We start from the raw sequence: 23,587 nt of genomic DNA, 5'->3' as shown, positions 1-23,587 counted from the left end.
CAGCTGTCAATCGTTGTCTCTGATTGAGAACCATACTTAGGTAGCCTGTTCCCACCTGTGTTTGTGGGTAGTTGTTTTCTGTTTTGTGTATTGCACCTTGCAGAAGTGTTCGTATTTATTAACCGTATTATGAATACTTACCACTCTGCACCTTGGTCCTCTTCTCCTTCTCCCGACGACATTCATTACAAAGGCAAAGGGTGGCTACTTTGAAGAATCTCAAATATAAAATATATTTGGATTTGTTTCACACTTTTTGGTTACTATATGATTCCATACATGTTATTTCATAGTTTTGATGTCTTCATTATTATTCTACAAAGTAGAAAATAGTAAAAATAAATAAAAACCCTTGAATGAGTAGGTGTGTCTTTTGACTGGTACTGTATATTTCAGGTGCCACCTAATGTCAATATTCCCTTGAGCAAGGAACTTAACTACATGCTCACTGGGCTCTGCTCTCTAGCTGCAGTGGTTCAGGGTCAGTGAAGAGCCCACCAGCTACCACAACTGGGCTCCAGGAAACGGGACTGCCATGGAGGACTGTGGGAGAACCGGAGCGGTGAGAACCGGGGCAGAAAAAAGAGATGGATGTCACCAGTGGGTTAGTCTGCCTGAGACCCAGGAGCTCAACTTTATCTGCAGCACCTCTGACAAGTAGTAGAATCTGGACCCTGCTCTAGCACAGTGGCATTCCCAGACACAGATTAAGCCTAGTCCTGAACAAAAAAATCAGAAAAGAGAAAAGTGTTACAGAATCCCCCTGCCGAGGGCACTGTGGGACTAATTTATAGCGTGTGTGTTGTTGTATATGTCTGGCTGGCACTGCATAGTCTAGCCTCACACGAGATATCGATTACCTCCAGCTTGTGGCTTCAGCCAATCAGACTGTCCCAATCAGTGCCTAATTTTCAGGGTAAGTTGCTAGAGGCAGGTTGATTTGTTGCTAAAAGACGTTGTGATGTCTTTGCGTGATAATGTAAAACTGCGTCGTTACGTAGAATACACAATAACGTTACTCAAATTAACTGGCCATCTCGGCAAAAAATATGACTTGACATTTGTTCAGGTACAGACTCCCACTCTTTTCTATACTTCTGGCTGTACAATTTTGATTGAGACATGTTGATTGATGTTGTAAGTTCTGTTCAAGATCAAACATTCGTGACCAACTATATTAATTTGGTTTGGCTCGTCAAACCTGTACTACTGCTGCTACAGTCAGCCATCAATGATTTGCAATTTATTGAAATCGCTGCTGAGCGCCTGCTGCTGACATCAATCACAATGCACTTTTGCAGCCAGGCACCTGTGTTGTGACTGAGTGTGTGACAGAGAATCATTTTTGTGTCATTTAGAGGGAAAATGCGTGCATTTTAGCGTTTGAGTCACTTTCAAAAGTTACTAAAAGTTCAAAATACATTTTTAAAAGTAGCTAAATTTGATGCTAGGTGCTGTTTGAAAAACAAGTTGCCAGGGTAGTCTGAAAAGTTGCTAAATCTAGCAACAAAATTGCTAAGTTGGCATCACTGGTCCCAATGCACCCCACACTCTGCCCATGCACTGATCATGCATCCTGTGATTGATTGGACAGATGCTCCTAGCCAGCCCAGTACTGGAAAATCGGGTCTGTTGCATGCTCCCTCAATTGTATAAGTATTAGCCAGGCCTGTACTGTGTTTTACCAGTCTCAGAACGTGGGTGGACATGTGGGCATGGGATGCGTAAACAAAGTTATCACTGTTGACGTTGTTGTTATCCTTGTAGTATGTGCTACAGTAGCAGTATTCTATGTAGTTCTTGTAGTTATTATTATGTTACTACTGATATTGTTCACTACTTCCTATTTCCTATACTATACATTTAAATACAGTTCTTGCTCTTGTGTGCTGCTGTGCAATAGCCTACTATTTGTATAATATACAGTCCTTGCCATTATTCTTACTGTGCTATTGCCATGCTAGTCATTAAGCTGGTGTTACTATGGAATACATGGTTATTAGGTCATTATTAGGTACAGTCCTTGTTGTTTTATCCCATATTCCATTCTATCGTACTCTGCATATACACTATATATACAAAAGTATCTGGACACCCCTTCAAATTAGTGGATTCGGTTATTTCAGCCACACCCGTTGCTGACAAGTGTATAAAATCGAGCACACAGCCATGCAATCTTCATAGACAAACACGGGCATTAGAATGACCCATACTGAAGAGCTCAGTGACTTTCATCGTGGCACCGTCATAGGATGCCACCTTTCAGTTCATCAAATTTCTGCCCTGCTAGAACTGCCTCGGTCAACTGTAAGTGCTGTTATTTTGAAGTGGAAACGTCTAGGAGCAACAACTGCGCAGCTGCGGAGTGGTAAGCCACACAAGCTCACAGAACGGGACTGCTGAGTGCTGAAGCGCGTAGCAGTCGTCTGTCCTCGGTTGCAACACTCACACTCCGAGTTATAAACTGCCTCTGGAAGCAACTTCAGCACAAAAACTGTTCATCGGGAGCTTTATGAAATGCGTTTCCATGGCCGAACAGCCGTACACAAGCCTAAGTACATCATGCGCAATGCCAAGCATCAGTTGGAGTGGTGTAAAGCTTGCCGCCATTGGACTCTGGAGCATTGGAAAAGCATTCTCTGGAGTGACGAATCACACTTCACCATCTGGCAGTCCGATGGACAAATCTGGGTTTGGTGGATGCCAGGAGAACGCTACCTGCCCCAATGCATAATGCCAACTGTAAAGTTTGGTGGGAAAGGAATAATGGTCTGCGGCTGTCCTTTCATGGTTCGGGCCAGGCCCCTTAGTTCCATTGAAGGGAAATCTTAACGCTACAGCATAAAATTACATTCTTGACGATTCTGTGGATTAAGGTTAGAGTCAGGGCTAAGGTAAGGATTAAGTTTAAGGTTAGGATAAGGGCTAAGCGTCAAACTTTAAATGAGGCAAGTGAATTTACAAGAATTTGGGCTCTTTCATATCCTTGACTAATTCAACGGGGATCATGGCGCTGAGGGGCGGCGGTCAAGGTGCCACAAAAGTCTCTGTCCTTCCGTCCCTCCATCCCTCTATCAACTGCTCCTCCGATAATAAGATTCAACCTCATTAATCATGTTAGTCAAATCAAATCGTATTTGTCATGTGCGCCGAATACAACAGGTGTAGCCCTTAACGTGAAATGCTTACTTACAAGCCCTTAACCAACAATGCAGTTCAAGAAATAGAGTTCAGCAGTCTTAGTCATCCCAAAGGGTGTTTTTGGCATTGGTTGAAAAGCAACATCACGACTCCCTCCATCCCTCTTCCTCTCCTCCCTCCATCCCCTCCTCCTCTCCTCCATCCCTCCTCCTCTCCTCCCTCCCTCCCTCCATCCCCTCCTCCTCTCCTCCATCCCTCCTCCTCTCCTCTCTCCATCCCCTCCTCCTCTCCTCCTTCCAGCCCCTCCTCCTCTCCTCCCTTAGTCTGCCAGCCCTTATCTCTGGGCTCCAGCAACCTGGCTGCTCTCTCCGATCCCTCAGAGATGATGCGATGAGTTTCTTTTTGGGGTTCGGTTCATCTGAGACATTCATGAGGGTGCTGTTTAGAATTTTACATTTAGGGGACAGATTTACAGTAATCGATTCCCCCCCCCTCCCGTCACTGTTGTAATATTCAATGTAGGCATATTCAATCACAGCTGGTTTGTTATTGGGTGAGGCATGCCAACATGTTATGAAACCTCTTCAGATACAACCTCGGGATTAAATTGATGGGTATGCCATAACCTTGCTGGTTTGTTCCGCATGACAATAGACTTGTTTATGCTCATACTGTACGTACGCCAATCCCTTTCATTGGGATTTGTAAAAAGTATTAATTGGACCCAGCTGTTCGTGAGCAGCACACACACGACCCCTCCTCTCTCACACACACACACACACACAACCCTCTTTCCCCCTACCCCCCTTCCCCACACACACTTGTAGTTCTCCTGGTGGTCAAATGAGGAGGTGTCTCATCAAGCCAGTGCCACCAACCAGTGTCAGCTCCACCAGCAGATTCAAGTAGAGGAACAGTTACAGGGCATAAGGAGTTTATTTTAAGCCTTGGCAGATTTATGCACTGTCTGCCTGGTGCAGGCATATTTTATTCACCTCTGTTCAAGTGGCTTATCCAAGCTGTCCTGCTGACTATTCATTTGCTTGATGGGAGGGAGCGCTCTATTCTGCCTTTTAACTGGGGATGTTCTGCTCCTGTTATTCTCCTGCTTAGAGGCCTATATCACTTCTTGATTATGATTATAAACTATAGGGTCACACATTTGTAAGGGCATACACAGTATGGACTCTCTCTCTCTCTTATTACTTACTTAATGGTGTGGAATATTGCCGATATGAGGAGTTCATTGTATATGGCAACAGTCATGTAGCGTGGTTCATGGAAGGCTGACGGTACGGTCCGGACAGCATAGCAGAGGTACACTCCCCACAGAAGAAACAGGAACTCAGCTAGATAAGGAGAGGTCAACAATAGATTGTCCTTAACTCTAACACACAAATAGCAGAGATGCACAACATACAATGACTGGAAATTTAAAATTATATTCTGTAAGATCTGCATTATTTACGACAACCATTGTTTGCTTTGGTTTGCACAAAATGGCATACATGTAACTTGTTATTTAGCAATACAATTCAAGGGTCTCCACATGTAGGGCTGGCACAATTATCATATGATTCTGTAAAAAAAAAAGAATTGTCATAATACATACATTTTAGAAGATGGAGGGATTCAACTTTATATTCAAGTAGATATAGTTTACTCAATAGCAGTTTTTCATTTTGACATGAAGTGGGTAAAAGTTGTAATCATTTTATGAGCAAAATGGCACAGTCACAAGGAGAAACCCACTTGTTTTTGAGACAGGGGTGTCATCAAAGCTGTGGTGTATTCATTAGGTATGTCTTAACAAATTTTCAAATATGCATTATGATACATTACAAGCTGAAAAAAAGTTAGACAAAATGACAATTATGACCATAACCGTGGCCATTTGCATGACAATCAATCGTTATCCAAAATTAATCGTCACAGCCTTATCCTCATGTCCCGTCCGTTTTGAAAAGGCCACAATTCAGCAGGAAAGATTTGGCAAAATTCAAGGACTTCAGCCTGTCAAGTGTTGATGGCTGCACATCATGTAGTCACTAGCCACTGACAGTTACTAATTTTGCTGTGCCCGTGAGAGTTTCCCTTTCTGCCAACAGTGATTTCCCACTGCTTGACTGCCAGCCCACTGCCTCATTGACAGATCTCCTGCTGGATAGAGATCCTTTCTATTGTCCAAAGGTCGCTGGTAGTTAGCAAACAGAAAGGAAGTCTGAGTCTCTCATCTTGGTTTATTCTACATTCTAAGAACTGTACTTAGAACTGGCATTATCCTAAGTTCTCTGAACTGGTGTCAGAACTGTAAGACAGTCCAAGTCTCTCGTCTCTCCTTTATTCTATGTTTTTAGAACTATTCTCAGAACTGCTCAAAACTGTTTAAAACATTTTCCGTTGCATGCCCAAATGAATACGACCCACTTTTCAGAACTGTTTCAGGACTGATTCACTGTTATTCGGGAGCCCATAACGGTGATGCTAATTTATATTCCATTTCCAAGAACTGTTATCAGAACTGTAAAGCAGTCAGAGTCTCTCATCTTTCCTTTGTTCTACATTCTCAGAATTGCTCTCTATTGTCTGCCCATAAAAACAGCCCTAATTTACATTCATTCAATAATTAACACCAAAGACAACAGGGATCATGTCGGATTGTGGATTGTCATCTGTAAATAGTGATTAGAGTGTATTATTATTAATATTTTCTGAATCATGATGACTAATTATAAGCTATTTAATATGTCATCAGTATGCATGGTGAGCTGTTTGTAAATGCTGGTGGGAGGAATAAGTCATTTCTTGTTAGATCAACACTTTCTTTTCATTAACTGATAAATAATTGTTATCATTATTGTAGAACCACAAAACAATACAAATAATAATTGTATGTTCTCTTTTTAAAATGATTGTCCTGTACAGCACCTTAGAAGGGTGGATATCGCCCACACGTTTCCAGAAGCTGTCAGAACAATCAGCGGGGCGGCTGACCCCCTACCCCCGACCGCAGACCGATCTCTCCTCTTCACCATTTCTATTTACAGGCACTCTAGCTGTCTCTGCCTCCCCTGCGAAGCTGCACAATGTTCTTACGCCTTATCTCAAACCCGTTGGTGAAAACACTCTCCTCTGACAGAGCAGAGCACATCGCTTCTCAGGGATCCATCCTCTTTAAAAAGGATTGGATGATAGGTCCTGTGTCTCAGCTGCCTGTCACATTCCCCTCTAGAAGGGGCTTGGCAATTCTCCAATTCTTCTCTTGTTATTCGGAGACTGGAGGAGTCCATTTGTGTTCCCACCTACAGTTTGGCTTTTGGGAATGATGAAACAAACAACAACAGCCCCAGTGGCGATGATAATAGGAGTAGGGCCTAGTATCAAATAAAATACAATTTTACTGGTCAGGTACACATACTTTGAAGATGTTATTGCGAGTGTAACGAAATGCTTATGTTCCTAGCTCCAACAGTGTAGTAATACCTAACAATAAAAATAAAAAAAATGGGGGGGGGGGGGGGGGGGTGTATTTTTTTTTTTTAAATATAGAAATATTAGAACGAGCAAACCAGAGTCCGGAATATAAATGTATTCTGAACAAAAATATAAAGGCAACATGCAACAATTTCGAAGATTTTATAGTGTTATAGTTCATATAAGGAAATCAGTCAGGCCCTAATTAGGCCCTAATCTATGAATTTCACATGACTGTGCAGGGGTGCAACCATAGGCCCGCCAACTTGGCAGCCAGGTCCACCCACTGGGGAGTCAGGCCCAGCCAATAAGAATGAGTTTTTCCCAGAAAAGGGCTTTATTACAGACATAAATACTCCTCAGCAAACACCCCACCCCCCCTCAGCCGATCCCACAGGGAAGTCCGATGTGGAGGTCCTGGGCTGGCGTGGTTATACATGGTCTGCGGTTGTGAGGCCAGTTGGACGTACTGCCAAATTCTCTACAACGATGTTAGAGGCAGTTTATGATAGAGAAATGAACATTCAATTCTCTGCCAACAGCTCTGGTGAACATTCCTGCAGTCAGCAAACTTGAGACATCTGTGGCATTGTGTTGTGTGACAAAACTGCACATAAAATGGCTTTTAATTGTCCCCAGCACAAGGTGCACCTGTGTTATTATCATGCTGTTTAATCAGATTAATGACATGCCACACCTGTCAGGTGGATGGATTATCTTGTCAAAGGAGAAATGCTCAATAAAAGAGATATAAACAAACTTGTTGGCAACATTTGAGAGAAATTAGCTTTTTGTGCGTATTGAAAATGTTGTAGATTTTATATTTCAGCTCATGAAACATGGGACCAACACTTTACATGTTGCATTTATAATTTTGTTCAGTGTATGTACAGTGCCATTCTTAAATGGAAGAAGTTTGGAACCACCAAGACTCTTCCTAGAGCTGGTCGCCTGGCCAAACTGAGCATTCATGGGAGAAGGGCCTTGGTCAGGGATGTGACCAAGAACCCGATGGTCACTCTGACAGAGCTCTAGAGTTCCTCTGTGGAGATGGGAGAACCTTTCAGAAGGTCAATCATCACTGCAGCTCTCCACCAATCAGGCCTTTATGGTAGAATGGCCAGACGGAAGCCACTCCTCGGTAAAAGGCACATGACAACCAACTTGGAGTTTGCCAAAAGGAACCTAAAGACTCTCAGACCATGAGAAACAAGATTCTCTGGTCTGATGAAACCAAGATTGAACTATTTGGCCTGAATGAGAAGCATCACGTCTGGAGGATACCTGGCACCATCCCTATGGTGAAGCATGGTGGTGGCAGCATCATGCTGTGGGGATGTTTTCAGGGACTGGAAAACTAGTCAGGATCGAGGCAAAGATGAACGGAGCAAAGCACAGAAAGATCCTTGATAACAACTTGCTCCAAAGCACTCAGGACCTGAGACTGGGTGGAAGGTGAAGGGTAGAGTACGGGGTGGTAGCCGTCTAGTAACAGTGACTAACGTACAGGGCAGGGTACTGGGTACTGTTATAAAACCAAGATAATGAAAACGACAATTGGCGTAACCCTCTACAAACATAAAACGGAACGTCACAATGACATAATTTCAACCAGTTTTTAGCTTTAATGATGTCATTTACCCACTGGGTATTGACTAGGGGTCCACACTTCCGTCACGACTCACCGACTGCCATCATGTAGTCCCAGCGGTCGAGCAGGCACATGCTGAACTGCAGCCCATCGGGGGTGAGGCCCATGTTGATAAGAGCCAACGTCAGGTCAGGTGTCTGACACACGGCCGAGGTCCAGGCCACCAGGAACCACAGCACCACTAGCAAGATGACCCCCAGCAGACGCAGCACCCGCCAGCTGGTCATGTATGGGGTCCTTTGGGCTGTACGGGACAGGAACACCTTCAGCACCCTGGAGGAGGGAAGAGAGAGAAGGTTTTTGTTGTTCCCAAATCCGAAACAGGCAAAATTTGGCATCTAATGGCATCATTTTCTGGTTTTATGATTCTCATTGAGAAAAACATATAGCTATATTATAACCAACAGGTCTCTGTTATAAACAGGTAAAGATATCCTTTTCAGTATTGCTTTATCATTATGTATTTTACAAATTATGGAACTTGACACAACTAACACTACTTTAACTGCAACTACTGTACTACCACCACTACCATCCCAACATTACTCCTTCAACCACTGCACTTTCTATTGTTTTGGTTATTACTTGTTCTATACTACCTGTACTGCTGCAAGCCCGTGCAAGCACTAGTATCCCACTGAGACGTGTGGGCTAGATTAGCATAGATATATAATGAGGAGATATTTTGACCTTTGAGTTCTCTGAGGGAACAACCATGATTGATCCTGTCTCAGATCTGTGTGTGGGATTCCCCTAGAGGGTACTGACACTGAGGTCATGGTTCGAGCTTTCTACACCAGGAGGAATTTAATTGGTAATTTTGTCAGGTGAAGTAGCAGGCTGCCCTTTGGCCCCTCTTTTCTGCACTGCTCTCAAAACTATACTGACTGAAGTGGGGGTGTACCCCCTCCCGCCAAACACACAATAGCAAACACACACACAGGCGCAAATACACACACACACACACACACACACACACACACACACACACACACACACACACACACACACACACACACACCTATTTCTTACATACACATGGTCATATTGAGTTGTTTCTCTACTGTCTCAGTGAAATGTAAAAAGGCCAACATGAGGGCCAACTCATTTCCAGAAGAGGAGAGTGGAGAAAACTCTATGCTACGGTAAGTAGTTCTGTGTGATTGAGAATGTAAAGTGCTACCTTTGCCTCTAAGTCCTCTCGCTTTGACTACTAAGAAGCAAAATAGAACGACTGCAAACCAGGACCAATTCTTAGAAGAACCTGGATATGAGAGCGCGCTCCACAGGGCAAACTCATCAAGGAGCATCATTGGGAAAATTGGGGGGAGAAAGGACTCAATGTTCTGGGCTGAATACTGCAGAAGTTATCCAATTTGGCCATATGTCATTGGTTTCTCTGCGTGATACATCTGGGGTGTATTCACTAGGATAGGTCGTAACGGAGAGGGACCTACATGATTATGCAGTTGCAAAACGTTTTCTACGGTGCAAAACATATTGTTGTTGTGTGTACTTATGAATACACCCCTGTGATTTAGGTTCCTTTGGCAAACTCCAAAAATAGAATGAATTACAACATACCTATAAAGCTTCAGGATCACTGTTCCATAGGCTGTGGCAAAGCCCAGGAGACGCACCCATCTCAGGAGGATACAGCGGAACATGCTGGGGTTGAAGTACAGTATCATCACCTAAAGACAAGTGGAGATACACATTACTTTGACTATATTTTAATTTATGTTAAAAAAAAGAGTGGGGCAGTCCCACTCCTTTAGTATTTTCCCTAGTGAAAAAGTGTAGTGAAAAAGCAAGGAGAGTGTGCTAGAGCGGATTGGATTCAAACCCATACCTACAGCGCTACATATAGTTGAAGTCGGAAGTTTACATATACTTAGGTTGGAGTCATTAAAACTGGTTTTTCAACCGCTCCACAAATGTTTTGTTAGCAAACTATAGATTTGGCAAGTCGGTTAGGACATCTACTTTGTGCATGACACAAGTCATTTTTCCAACAATTGTTAACAGACAGATTATTTCACTTATGAATCACTGTATTATAATTCCAGCAGGTCAGAAGTTTACATACACTAAGTTGGCTGTGCCTTTAAACAGCTTGGAATATTCCAGAAAATGTCATGGCTTTAGAAGCTTCTGATAGGCTAATTGACATCATTTGAGTCAATTGGAAATCAGCCAAGACCTCAGAAATAAATTGTAGACCTCCACAAGTCTGGTTCATCCTTGAGAGCAATTTCCAAACGCCTAAAGGTACCACGTTCATCGGTACAAACAATCGTATGCAAGTATAAACACCATGGGACCACGCAGCCATTATACTGCTCAAGAAGGAGACGTGTTCTGTCTCATAGAGATTAACGTACTTTGGTGCAAAAAGTGCAAATCAATCCCAGAACAACAGCAAAGGACCTTGTGAAGATGCTGGAGTAAACCGGTACAAAAGTATCTATATCCACAGTAAAACGAGTGCTATATCGACATAACCTGAAAGGCCGATCAGCAAGGAAGAAGCCACTGCTCCAGAACCACCATAAAAAAGCCAAACTACGGTTTACAACTGCACATGGGGACAAAGATTGTACTTTTTGGAGAAATACCCTCTGGTTTGATGGAACAAAAATATAACTGTTTGGCCATAATAACCATCGTCATGTTTGGAGGAAAAGGGGGAGCCTTGCAAGCCGAAGAACACCATCCCAACCGTGAAGTACGGGGTGGTAGCATCATGTTGTGGGGGTGCTTTGCTGCAGGAGGGACTGGTGCACTTCACAAAATAGATGGCATCATGAGGAAAGAAAATGTATGTGGATATATTGAAGCAACATCTCAAGACATCAGTGGACAATGGACAATGACCCCAAGCATACTTCCAAAGTTGTGGCAAAATGGCTTAAGGATAACAAAGTCAAGGTATTGGAGTGGCCATCACAAAACCCTGATCTCAATTCTATAGAAAATTTGTGGGCAGACCTGAAAAGGCGTGTGCGAGCAAGGAGGCCTACAAACCTGAATCAGTTACACCAGCTCTGTCAGGAGGAATGGACCAAAATACACCAAACTTATTGTGGGAAGCTTGTGGAAGGTTACCCGAAACGTTTGTCCCAAGTTAAACAATTTAGAGGCAATGCTACCAAATACTAATTGAGTGTATGTAAACTTCTGAACCACTGGAAATGTGATGAAAGAAATGCAAGCTGAAATAAATCATTCTCTCTACTATTATTCTGACATTTCACATTCTTAAAATAAACTGGTGATCCTAACTGACCTAAAACAGGGATTTTTTTACCAGTATTAAATGTCAGGAATTGTGAAAACTGAGAATAAATGTATTTGGCTACTTCAACTGTAGCAGCGGCATAGACATGCTGGACCACCCCAGGCCACAACTCAAATTTAATTTATAACTGTAGGTTAATTTGACAGGAAAATGCACATTAATCAGCTTTTTTGTAAAGATGACAGATTTTGTGCCAGCCAGCTATTTTTCAACTTTAGTCCCTAGCCAGGTAAAACGACTACACATCAATGAGGAATCAGGCACTCCCATTTCTCTTTCTGCATTGCTGACAACTTCAGCTTTTGTTCATAGTCAAACACACAGATGCCGGAAAACATTGGGAACATATCTGATCTAAGCACAGCATTATTACCTAAAGGGATGAAGATCCACATTAACATAGGCTACACATCGAGCCACTACATTTCTCTTTCTGCATTGCTGACACAACTTCACCTTTTGTTAATAGTCAAACCCAGTAGCAGGAGAGCATCGGATACATGTCTGACCGCGGGGCCAGGCTGGCTGCCTCTCAACCTTCACATTGTTGTCTCATTTTCTGGATGTCGTCTAAATGGTGAGTCACAGGCATCTGCTTGGAAAATATTGTCCTGCCGTTAGCTCCATGTGAAATTCATTCTAGTTCAAGTTCATTCTAGCTGATTATTGAAAGAGGCAAGGACTGGGGATAGAGGCACGAGGTCATGCATTGTCAACTGAACAAAGGGCAATGCTTGTTTGCGAGGTTTCTGTATGGTAACTCACTTATTTCATTATATATTCCAGCAGATGCAGAATCGCAAATGTCACATCTCAAGTGACTAAAATGGAGTTCAGTTATAAAACCTATACTGAATACACAATTTACAGTTGAAGTCGGAAGTTTACATACACTTAGGTTGGAGTCATTAAAACTCGTTTTTCAACCACTCCACACATTTCTTGTTAACAAACTATAGTTTTGGCAAGTCGGTTAAGACATCTACTTTGTGCATGACACAAGTCCTTTTTCCAACAATTGTTTACAGACAGATTATTTCACTTATAATTCACCTTATCACAATTCCAGCAGGTCAGAAGTTTACATAGACTAAGTTGACTGTGCCTTTAAACAGCTTGGAAAATTACAGAAAATTATGTCATGGCATAATTTGAGTCAATTGGAGGTGCACCTGTGGATGTATTTCAAGGCCTACCTTCAAACTCAGTGCCTCTTTGCTTGACATCATGGGAAAATTCAAAAGAAATCATCCAAGCCCTCAGAAAAAGAATTGTAGACCTCCACAAGTCTGGTTCATCTTTGGGAGCAATTTCCAAATGCCTGAAGATACCACGTTCATCTGTACAAACAATAGTTTTCGAGTATAAACACCATGGGACCACGCAGCTGACATACCGCTCAGGAAGGAGACGTGTTCTGTCTCAAAGAGATGAACGCACTTTGGTGCGAAAAGTACAAATCAATCACAGAACAACAGCAATGGACCTTGTGAAGATGCTGGAGGAAAGAGGTACAAATGTATCTATATCCACAGTAAAACAAGTCCTATATCGAGATAATCTGAAAGGCCGCTCAGCAAGGAAGAAGCCACTGCTCCAAAAGCGCCATAAAAAAGCCAGACTACGGTTTGCAACTGCACATGGGGACAAAGATTATACGTTTTGGAGAAATGTCCTCTGGTCTGATGAAACAAATCGAACTGTTTGGCTTGCAAGCCGAAGAACACCATCCCAATCGTGAAGCACGGGGGTGGCAGCATCATGTTGTGGGGGTGCTTTGCTGCAGGAGATCCTGGTGCACTTCACAAAATAGATGGCATCATGAGACAGGAAAATGATGTGGATGTATTGAAGCAACATCTCAAGATATTAGTCAGGAAGTTAAAGCTTGGTCGCAAATGGGTCTTCCAAATGGACAATGACCCCAAGCATACTTCCAAAGTTGTGCCAAAATGGCTTAAGGATAGCAAAGTCAAGGTATTGGAGTGGCCATCACAAACCCCTGACATCAATCCGATAGAAAATTTGTGGGCAGAACTGAAAAAGCGTGTGTGAGCAAAGAGGCCCACAAACCTGAATCAGTTACACCATCTGTCAGGAGGAACGGGCCAAAATTCACCCAACTTATTGTGGGAAGCTTGTGGAAGGCTACCCGAAACGTTTGACCCAAGTTAAACAATTTAAAGGCAAAGCTACCAAATACGAATTGAGTGTATGTAAACTTGTGACCCACTGGGAATGTGATGAAAGAAATAAAAGCTGAAATAAATCATTCTCTCTACTATTATTCTGACATTTCACATTCTTAAAATAAAGTGGTGATCCTAACTGACCTAAAACAGGGAATTTTTACTAGGATTAAATGTCAGGAATTGTGAAAAACTGAGTTTAAATGTATTTGGCTAAGGTGCACGTAAACTTCTGACTTCAACTGTAACTATTATGTCAACCACACAACCAGTATGTCAGCCAAATTAGTAACGTCCTTCTCACGAGCTAGTCTACATATTTGAGAATGTTCAAGTTGAGCTGTTGTCCCTGCTCCACAGACTGAACTGCTTTGCTGGCTTTCAGCAAAATAACAAAAAAGCACCAGGTTTTAGACGCTTCCACGATACTCACTACCTATCCCTGCAAATAAGTGTGATAGCCACCCCAATCCCATTTCCTTCCTTGTTTACATATTGCATGTACTCTACAAATCAGACCTGCGTTCAAATAGTATTATTTTTTTATTTAAATTCTAAAGGTGCGCTCGATTGAACTTGCATGACACAATGGAACCAATGGAATAGTCCCAAAAAGTGAGAACCCCAGCCATCTGGCCCTCCAGTTCGGCTAAATCAAAACACTCAAAGCATTTGAGAGGCAACAAATATCATTTCTAATCCAGGTTTAGTACAACCTTCACATTTCCACAGCTATACACTATAGCTCCCAGAGATACAGTTTTATCTCGTCTCTATGGTATATTCCACAACTCGAAGTATGCAGTGTGGCTGTTTGAGAGATGGCAGGTATTCTCTATAATTAAGCAGAGCGACAGCACCTGTCCCCTGCGGCGAGATGGCAGAACATCGGCAACCAGCTTGCTTAACTCGCAAACAGGGGAAATGTTCTCGTAGATATGGGATGAAACAATGGCACAGTGCCACACACAACCCGTAAAGTACATATCACACTTCCATGATATGAGAGGAGGCCTCATTTAGCTGCAGAATTCACTGGAAGAAAATGTTGGTAAAACTTGACCTGAAAGGTACCTAGGTAAGGACTTCATAACACATTCATAACCCATACATACCACATTCATAAGCCATACATACCACATTCATAAGCAATACATAAGGACACCTTCATGATGATATGACAAGCTTTAGCTGCACTTTTCTTGAATGGTACCTGCATAAGGACTTCATAACACATTATTAACCATCCATAGGCCATTCATAAGCAGTACATCTAGGCACTTCATAGATGCTTATGTCAACAAGTTGCCTGCATTATTAATCCTTTACCCAAAGTGTTGCCTATATCAAGCACTGTCAACAGAACATTTGTACAAAGTTTTGATTTACGCACGCATCTCTCATCTCTGTGATAGGGAAATAGGTACACCTACAGTCTATGGATTTAAATGCATGTGCGTAATGTAGGAAAGATCCACAATTACTAGTAGTACACCCTTATTGCATCCACTTGTCATGGCCAGAAGCAATGAAAGCAACACAAGACTGGCAGCACTGGAGATCTTTAAGTTAATGTTCTTCCAGGAATAAAAAAGCAAGTAAGTGAGTATACCCTAATTGTCCAAGATGCATTTATATCCTATACATTAAGAAGAAATACTATCAAAATCTTTTCAGCACGGTCTCTCGCTCATCATGCATCATGACTGTAAATGTGATCGAGGGCATCAAGGAATTGCTGCAGTCAGCCGACATGTATCCCTGGCTGTAAGCTGGCTTTTAAAGTTCCAAAGCTTTCCATTTGCATGCGAGTCATGAAAAGTGTATATAAAGCCACGTCCATATGTGGAGGGCTTAGAGTGGTGACGCTATTGGTAAAGTAAATGACTGCAGTCACTTATGAGACACATTAACTGGTTGGTACACAGGCAAGAGACAGACTCCTGTATATCATACATGTATTGCCAAGTTGGTTTCCTTCAAAGTTACTTATATTTTCCTAATGTACAGTAGTATCTGAGGCTAGAAACGGGAATGTTATGAGTTTGATTGAGGAGCGAAATGTAACAGTGTACAGAGCACGCACACACACACACATACACATACAGCATGACCAACAGCGACATCACAACAACACTCAAATGACAACAATGGGATTCATATTGTATACCCCTCCCAAACATAGCCACCAGTTACATACTCATTAACTGCATTTGATCATGTTCTTCATAAACTCACTGTACTGATAACCTCCGGCTAGTATTAGTTGTATCCAGGCTTCTGTAGTAACCAAGCCCTGTCCCACATTCCTCCATGACAAGTCAAAATACATCACGTCCCAAACAAGACGTACAACTAGGCCAAATATACGCAAGCACACACGTGCAATACCACACACACGCAATACCCAGCAGAGTATAACTTGCATGGGACACTCAAACAAGCGAAAGAGAAGGACATGTTTGTTTCCAGCATCAACCTGCTAAGGTGGCTTCCTCTTCTTTCCCCTCTCCATACCCCCAACTCCTCCCAATAAATTAACCAGCAGATGTATTTTTAATACAAGTTGCGCTAGAACTTGACGGACTCTTTAAAAATTGAGCGCCACGGCAGAGCAGCTGCACTAAGCTGCGGCTGTGGCAACAGCAGCAGCAGGAGGAGAGCACATCACTGTGGAAGAGAGAGAGAGGGGGTGAGAGAGAGTGAGAGAAAGAATAGAGAGAGATAACCAGGGTTGCATGAGCACATTGGAGTGAGGAGTTCCTGGGTCCTGTGGCAGAAGAGATGAAAAGGGGAAAGTATATTTTGGGGGGATGGAGTCACTCCACTTTGGCCTGAGGTGCAAAAACTTTGAGGACTGGAGTGGTGCACCCCTGGTTTAAAAGTATATCACAACGATAATGATGACAACCAAACCATAGTGGTATTGTTGATAAGCTTAGGTTTATCTCCCCATTTGTGTGTAATGCACCAAAAATAATGTTCAGTAAAAAAAAACATGGTGAGGTGAGGTCTCCCAGTGCATAACGCGGTTACTACGTAACATTGTTAAAATATAACGTTGTTACCATGTTGTCACTATGTTACATTGTTCCTACGTTACGTTGTTACTACATCACGTTATAATAAAGTTGAGTTATTACTAAGTTGCATTATTCCTAGGTTACGTTATTACTAAGTTACGTTATTACTAAGTTATGTAAATACTACATTGCTAAAGAGACATTGGGCTTTTCCTCTCAGGCTAGAGTTATAGCAATCTCTAAAGCTTACTTTAGCCAACAACACCGAACCTCATCCTTGTCAACAAACTTTTAATAGTCCCTCCTGTGTGGTTTACTTCTCTGGCTTTGTTTTCCCTTTTTCTTTTATAATTTTCCAAATGTGTTCTCTAGACAGCTGTGTTTTGCAGTTGGCAGCCATTGAAGGTATTTGAAGTGAGTGAATTTGAAATCCCTGTAGCTCCATAAAAACGCCATGCAACGTTGGCTGTAAGCTCCCCGTCTGTTAAAACTCTGTGTGGCGCTCTAGGTTGGACTGTACGACACACTTTAAAGCATTACTCACACACACCAGCTGTGTTGTCATCCAGGATGTCTGTGGCTTGTTTTTTTGTGTCATTTTAAAATATAGCTGTGATATATCAATTCAGAGGGACTGTGGACAATGGACAGGCATGCAGACGGTCAGAGACACACAAATGCACACACACGCACACACAAAGTCACAAACAAACACACGTCTAAATTGGAGACTTACGGTAGAGTAGAGAAGCAAGGCTCCAAACAAGATGGCTTCCAGGAGGATAAGACCAGATGCTCGGATCCTCTACAAAAAAAGAGCGAGAGAGAGAGAGACTCAACAGTAGAGAACAATAGAGAGCACTCAGCCATGCAATCTCCATAGACAAACATTGACAGTAGAATGTCCCGTACTGAAGAGCTAAGTGACTTTCAACATGGAACCGTCATAGGATGCCACCTTTCCAACAAGTCAGTTCGTCAAATTTCTGCCTTGCTAAAGCTGCCCCGGTCAACTATAAGTGCTGTTATTGTAAATTGGAAATGTCTAGGAACAACAACTGCTCAACCAGGAAGTGGTAGGCCACACAAGCTCAGAGAACGGGACCGCTGAGTGCTGAAGCACGTAGACATTCTAGACGATTCTGTACTTGCAACAGTTGCCACAAACAGAGACAATGCCCCCATGCACAAAGCGAGGTCCATACAGAAGTGGTTTGTCGAGATCGGTGTGGAAGAACTTTACTGGCCTGCACAGAGCCTTGAGCTCAACCCCATCTAACACCTTTGGGATGAATTGGAACGGACGAGTGTCGCCCAACATCAGTGCCCAACCTATCTAATTCTTGTGTGGCTCAATGGAAGCCAGTCCCCGTAGCAATGTTCCAACATCTAGAGGAAAGCTTTCCCAGAAGAGTGGAGGCTGTTAAAGCAGCAGAGAACACGTTCTCATTTACAGCAACGACCTGGGGAATAGTTACAGGGGAGAGGAGGGGAATGAATGAGCCAAATGTAAGTCATAGAGTTTCTAGGATGATCTACACAATCATATTATATGAGAGAAATTGTCATCCATTCACTCATTCTGAATCTACTCGGCTGAAAATAAATAAAGAATTTGACTCAATGGCACAACACAATGGATATGAATTATCAAGATAGTCCCTTTGTTGAACTGCTCTGCTACCAATCATGTTAGTGAAAATGAGCGAGGGCCACGGGACAACTCTGGGCTTAATTTAATTACTCATTATATCCTAGAAGGCAATGTATTTATGTAAATATGTAAATTCACACATCTCAAGGGACATCTCATCTGAACTGCATTTCTGAAAGATTCTTATATGGAACAACCCAAGCTTCGAATCGTGGCATATAGCTGGATATACAAAACAAACGGCCTGGCATGTGTGGACTCTCTAAGAGACAACCATATTGGAATATCATATACAGGTTTGTTTAACCCTGTCCTATAGTGTGTCAAAAACCATCACTGCTGTGGAATACGTACTGCAAAAGGTGCCCTTAGGATGAGACATGAAAAAATCCCATGACACTTAATGCTTGATTATGGCTGCCAGAGTTCTGGCTATACTCACCCTGGGCCCTCCCCAGTTTCAAATTGGCCCAATCACTCATCACCTCTCCACAGTGGAAATGGATTCCGTGTGATGAACATTCTGGCACAAAATGGCTACCATGCATCACCCGGGTGGATGTTACTACAAATTGGTGTTGGGTGGAATAATGAGTTACTCCAGATCAAGGTAAAGTGCTTTGAGACCAGATGAAAAGCACTATGTCAATGGAATCCATTACTACAACAGAAGACCGTCAAATGTTCCCAAGAACTCTAAGGCTGTCACAATGACTACCACCCTGTAGCACTCACATCTGTAATCATGAAGGGCTTTGAAAGGCTGGTCATGGCACACAACTCCATCATCCCAGACACCCTAGACACAATCCAATTTGACCACCCCAACAGATCTACAGATGATGCAATCTCAACTGTACTCCACATTGCCCTCTCCTACCTGGAAGAGAGGAATACCTATGTAAGAATGCTGTTCATCAACTACAGCTCAACGTTCAACACAATAGTGCCCTCCATGCTCGTCACCAAGCTTAGGACCCTGGGACTGAACACCTCCCTCTGTAACTGGATCCTGGACTTAATGACGGGCTGACCCCAGGTGGTGAGAGTAGGTAACAGAACTAGTTTGAAGATGGCTGCCGTTTTATGGGCTCTACACCAACTGTGCTATTTATTTATTTTTTTTCGCATTGTTTGTAACTTATGTTGTACATAATGTTGCTGCTACAGTCTCTTATGACCAAAAACAGCTTCTGGACATCAGAACAGCGATTACTCACCTTAAACTGGACGACGAATAATTTTTCTTTAATGAGTCGGACGAGAGGGATTTACTCCAGACACCCGAACAGGCCCTCATCCCTGTCATTCGCAGGAGAAAGTGACAGAGGTATCGCGGAAGGAGATCAGGGTGCCTTGTGAGCACCCGGTGAGATGAGTGGCTAATCCGCCTTTGCAATCAGTACTATTGGCCAACATACAATCACTGGATAATAAAGTGGACAAAGCACATATATCCGACCAACGGGACATTAAAAACTGTAATATCTTATGTTTCACCGAGTCGTGGCTGAACGACGACATGAATAACATACCGCTGGTGGGTTATACCCTGTATTGGCAGGATAGAACAGCAGCCTCTGGTAAGACAAGGTGTGGCAGTCTATGTATATTTGTTAAACAACAGCAAGTGCACGATATCTAAGGAAGTCTCGAGGTTTGGCTCACCTGAAATAGAGTATCTCATGATAAGCTGTAGACCACACTATCTACCTAGAGAGTTTTCATCTATATTCTTCGTAGCTATCTATCACCACAAACCGATGCTGGTACTAAGACCGCACTCAATGAGCTGTATACGGCCATAAGCAAACAGGAAAACGCTCAATCAGAGGCGGCGCTCCTAGTGGCCGGGGACTTTAATGCAGGGAAACTTGAATCCGTTTAACCCAATTTCTACCAGCATGTTAAATGTGCAGCAAGAGGGGAAAAAAATCTAGACCACCTTTACTCCACACACAGAGACGCACACAAAGCTCTCCCTCACCCACAATTTGGTAAATTTGACCATAATTCTATCCTCCTGATTCCTGCTGACAAGCAAAAATTAAAGCAGGAAGCACCACTGACTCGGTCAATAAAAAAGTGGTCAGACGAAACAGATGCTAAGCTACAGGACTGTTTTTCTAGCACAGACTGGAATATGTTCCGGGATTCTTCCGATGGCATTGAGGAGTACACCACATCAGTCACTGGCTTCATCAATAAGTGCATCGATGACGTCGTCCCCACAGTGACTGTACGTACATACCCCAACCAGAAGCCATGGATTACAGGTAACATCCGCACTGAGCTAAGGGTAGAGTTGCCACTTTCAAGGAGCAGGACTCTGACCCGGAAGCTTATAAGAAATCCCGCTATGCCTCCCGAAGAACCATCAAACAGGCAAAGCGTCAATACAGGACTAAGATCGAATCGTACTACACCGGCTCCAATGCTTGTCTAATGTGGCAGGGCTTGCAAACAATTACAGACTACAAAGGGAAGCAAAGCCGAGAGCTTCCCAGTGACATGAGCTAAATGACTTCTATACTCGCTTCGAGGCAAGTGCCACTGAAACATGAATGAGAGCATCACCTGTTCTAGACGACTGTGTGATCACACTCTCCGCAGCCGATGTGAGTAAGACCTTTAAGCAGGTTAACATTCACAAGGCCGCAGGGCCAGATGGATTACCAGGATGTGTACTCCGAGCATACGCTGACCAACTGGCAAGTGTCTTCACTGACATTTTCAACCTCTCCCTGTCTGAGTCTGTAAACCAACATGTTTCAAGCAGACCACCATAGTCCCTGTGCCCAAGAACACTAAGGTAACCTGACTAAATGACTACCGACCCGTAGCACTTACGTCTGTAGCCATGAAGTGCTTTGTAAGGCTGGTCATGGCTCACATCAACACCATTATCCCAGACACCCTAGACCCACTCCAATGTGCATACCGCCCCAATAAATCCACAGATGACGCAATCTCTATTGCACTCCACACTGCCCTTTCACACCTGGACAAAAGGAACACGTATGTGAGAATGCTATTCATTGACTACAGCTCAGGGTTCAACACCATTGGCCCTGGGACTAAACACCTCCCTCTGCAACTGGATCCTGGACTTCCTGATGGGCAGCCCCCAGGTGGTAAGGGTAAGTAACAACACATATGCCACGCTGATCCTCAACATGGGGGCCCCTCAGAGGTGCATGCCAGGTGCCGTCCTGTACTCCCTGTTCACTCATGACTGCAGGGTCAGGCATGACTCCAACACCATCATTAAGTTTGCAGATGACAACAGTGGTAGGCTTGATCACCGACAACGACGAGACAGCCTATAGGGAGGAGGTCAGAGACCTGGCCGTGTGGTGCCAGGACAACAACCTCTCCCTCAATATGATCAATACAAACGAGATGATTGTGGACTACAGTAAAAGGAGAACCAAGCACGACCCCATTCTCATCGATGGGGCTGTAGTGGAGCAGGTTGAGAGCTTCAAGTTCCTTGGTGCCCACATCACCAACAAACTAACATGGTCCAAGCACACCAAAACAGTAGTGAAGACGACACGACAAAACCTATTCCCCCTCAGGAGACTGAAAAGATATGGCATGGGTCCTCAGATCCTCAAAAGGTTCTACAGCTGCACCATCGAGAGCATCCTGACGGGTTGTATCACTGCCTGGTATGGCCACTGCTCGGCCTCCGACCACAAGGGATTACAGAGGGTAGTGCGTACACCCCAGTACATCACTGGGGCCAAGCTTCCTGCCATCCAGGACCTCTATACCAGGCGGTGTCAGAGGAAGGCCCTAAAAATTGTCAAAGACTTCAGCCACCCTAGTCATAGCATGTTCTCTCTGCCACCGCACGGCAAGCTGTACCGGATCGCCAAGTCTAGGTCCAAGAGGCTTCTAAAACAGCTTCTACCCCCAAGCCATAAGACTCCTGAACATCTAATTAAATGGCTACCCAGACTATTTGCATTGCCCCCCCCCCTCTCTTTATGCTGCTGCTACTCTCTGTTATTATCTATGCATAGCCCACTTAATAACTCTACCTACATGTACATATTACCTAAATTACCTTGACTAACTGGTGCCGCCGCATATTGGCTCTGTAATGGTACCCTCTGTGTAAAGCACAAGTGTATGAAATAGAAACACCAACCTATACCATTAATACCTTTGGTGAAAAACATAATACCAGTCTTAATACATAATACCAGTTTTCTGGATGGAGTTCCCCTGCTTGACCCCTAACCCATGCTTCCTCCCAATGAGCCCTTACCTTGTTCCTGCGGAAGTGGTAGACCAGCACCATGGCCACTAAGTCCAGCAGCATGCAAAGGCCCTGGAAGGAGGCTACAGAAAGCCGGAGGGCCCCGTCTTCCTGAGCCAGGCAGGGTGTGTCGCCCCGGCAGTAGGGGCAGCCCTCACGGCACGGCAGGCACTTACTGGACACCTCTGAGGGGTCCTCGCTGTGAGCGTGACCATTGCTCTCTTTCCCTGGAAAGGGCAGATAGACAGAACATCGAGGAGATACAGTAGAGGATGATGTGTTGTGGAAGCATTGTTGAGGCAATAACATTGTGTATTTGAGTTACGTAAAAAAAAGTGTTCTCAATGTCGTTCTTTCTGTGTATAATTTGTACTGACCGCAGCAAGAGTAGCTGTTTGGGATCGAAATAAACAATGAGTACACTGCCAATGAGTACAAAAGTACTACAGATGGAAAACAGCTGGCAATAACAAGCCTACAACCTGATCTACAGTGAAACATTCAAGTCAAAACATTTAGAACAACAGTGTGTGTGTGTGTGTGTGTGTGTGTGTGTGTGTGTGTGTGTGTGTGTGTGTGTGTGTGTAGTGCTGAAGAGATAGCCTTAGCAAAAGGAAGTCAACTTCAGTGGAAAACTAATCAAAGAGTGGGTTTTGTAATCATGCTCTCTCTTCAAGACCATTTATAACCTTCTGTTGGGTTTCAATGGGTAAGAGCATCACTGAGTCATAACTGCTGTGGCCCTCTATAGGTTCTCTGGTTATGGTTATATCACTAAAGAGAACAGGGGCAGTGGGTTGTGTATCTTCTCGCAATTTGTTGTTCTGATTCATGTGTGAAGAAAGACCAGGGTTGTGTTGAGTGGGGAACACTGATGAAAAACC

At 43.4% G+C, this 23,587-nt stretch overlaps 1 protein-coding gene across 1 annotated transcript in view; it reads right to left on the bottom strand.

The window, feature by feature from the left end:
• The window catches only part of gpr158b (G protein-coupled receptor 158b), a 102,538-nt gene that overhangs the window by 13,233 nt on the left and 65,718 nt on the right, over positions 1-23,587 (bottom strand). Inside the window, exons 4-8 of the mRNA XM_021612743.2 lie at positions 22,713-22,930; positions 17,516-17,584; positions 9,851-9,960; positions 8,301-8,539; positions 4,352-4,490 (exon numbers count right to left, since the gene is read on the bottom strand). Of these exons, the coding sequence (XP_021468418.2) occupies positions 4,352-4,490; positions 8,301-8,539; positions 9,851-9,960; positions 17,516-17,584; positions 22,713-22,930 (775 nt within the window). The remainder of the gene's footprint in view (positions 1-4,351; positions 4,491-8,300; positions 8,540-9,850; positions 9,961-17,515; positions 17,585-22,712; positions 22,931-23,587) is intronic.

Source organism: Oncorhynchus mykiss, chromosome 8, assembly GCF_013265735.2.
Source record: "Oncorhynchus mykiss isolate Arlee chromosome 8, USDA_OmykA_1.1, whole genome shotgun sequence".
Classification (NCBI taxonomy): Eukaryota; Metazoa; Chordata; class Actinopteri; order Salmoniformes; family Salmonidae; genus Oncorhynchus; species Oncorhynchus mykiss.
The sequence above is the reverse complement of the archived record's forward strand: the minus strand, read 5'-3'. Positions and strand labels throughout refer to the sequence as shown.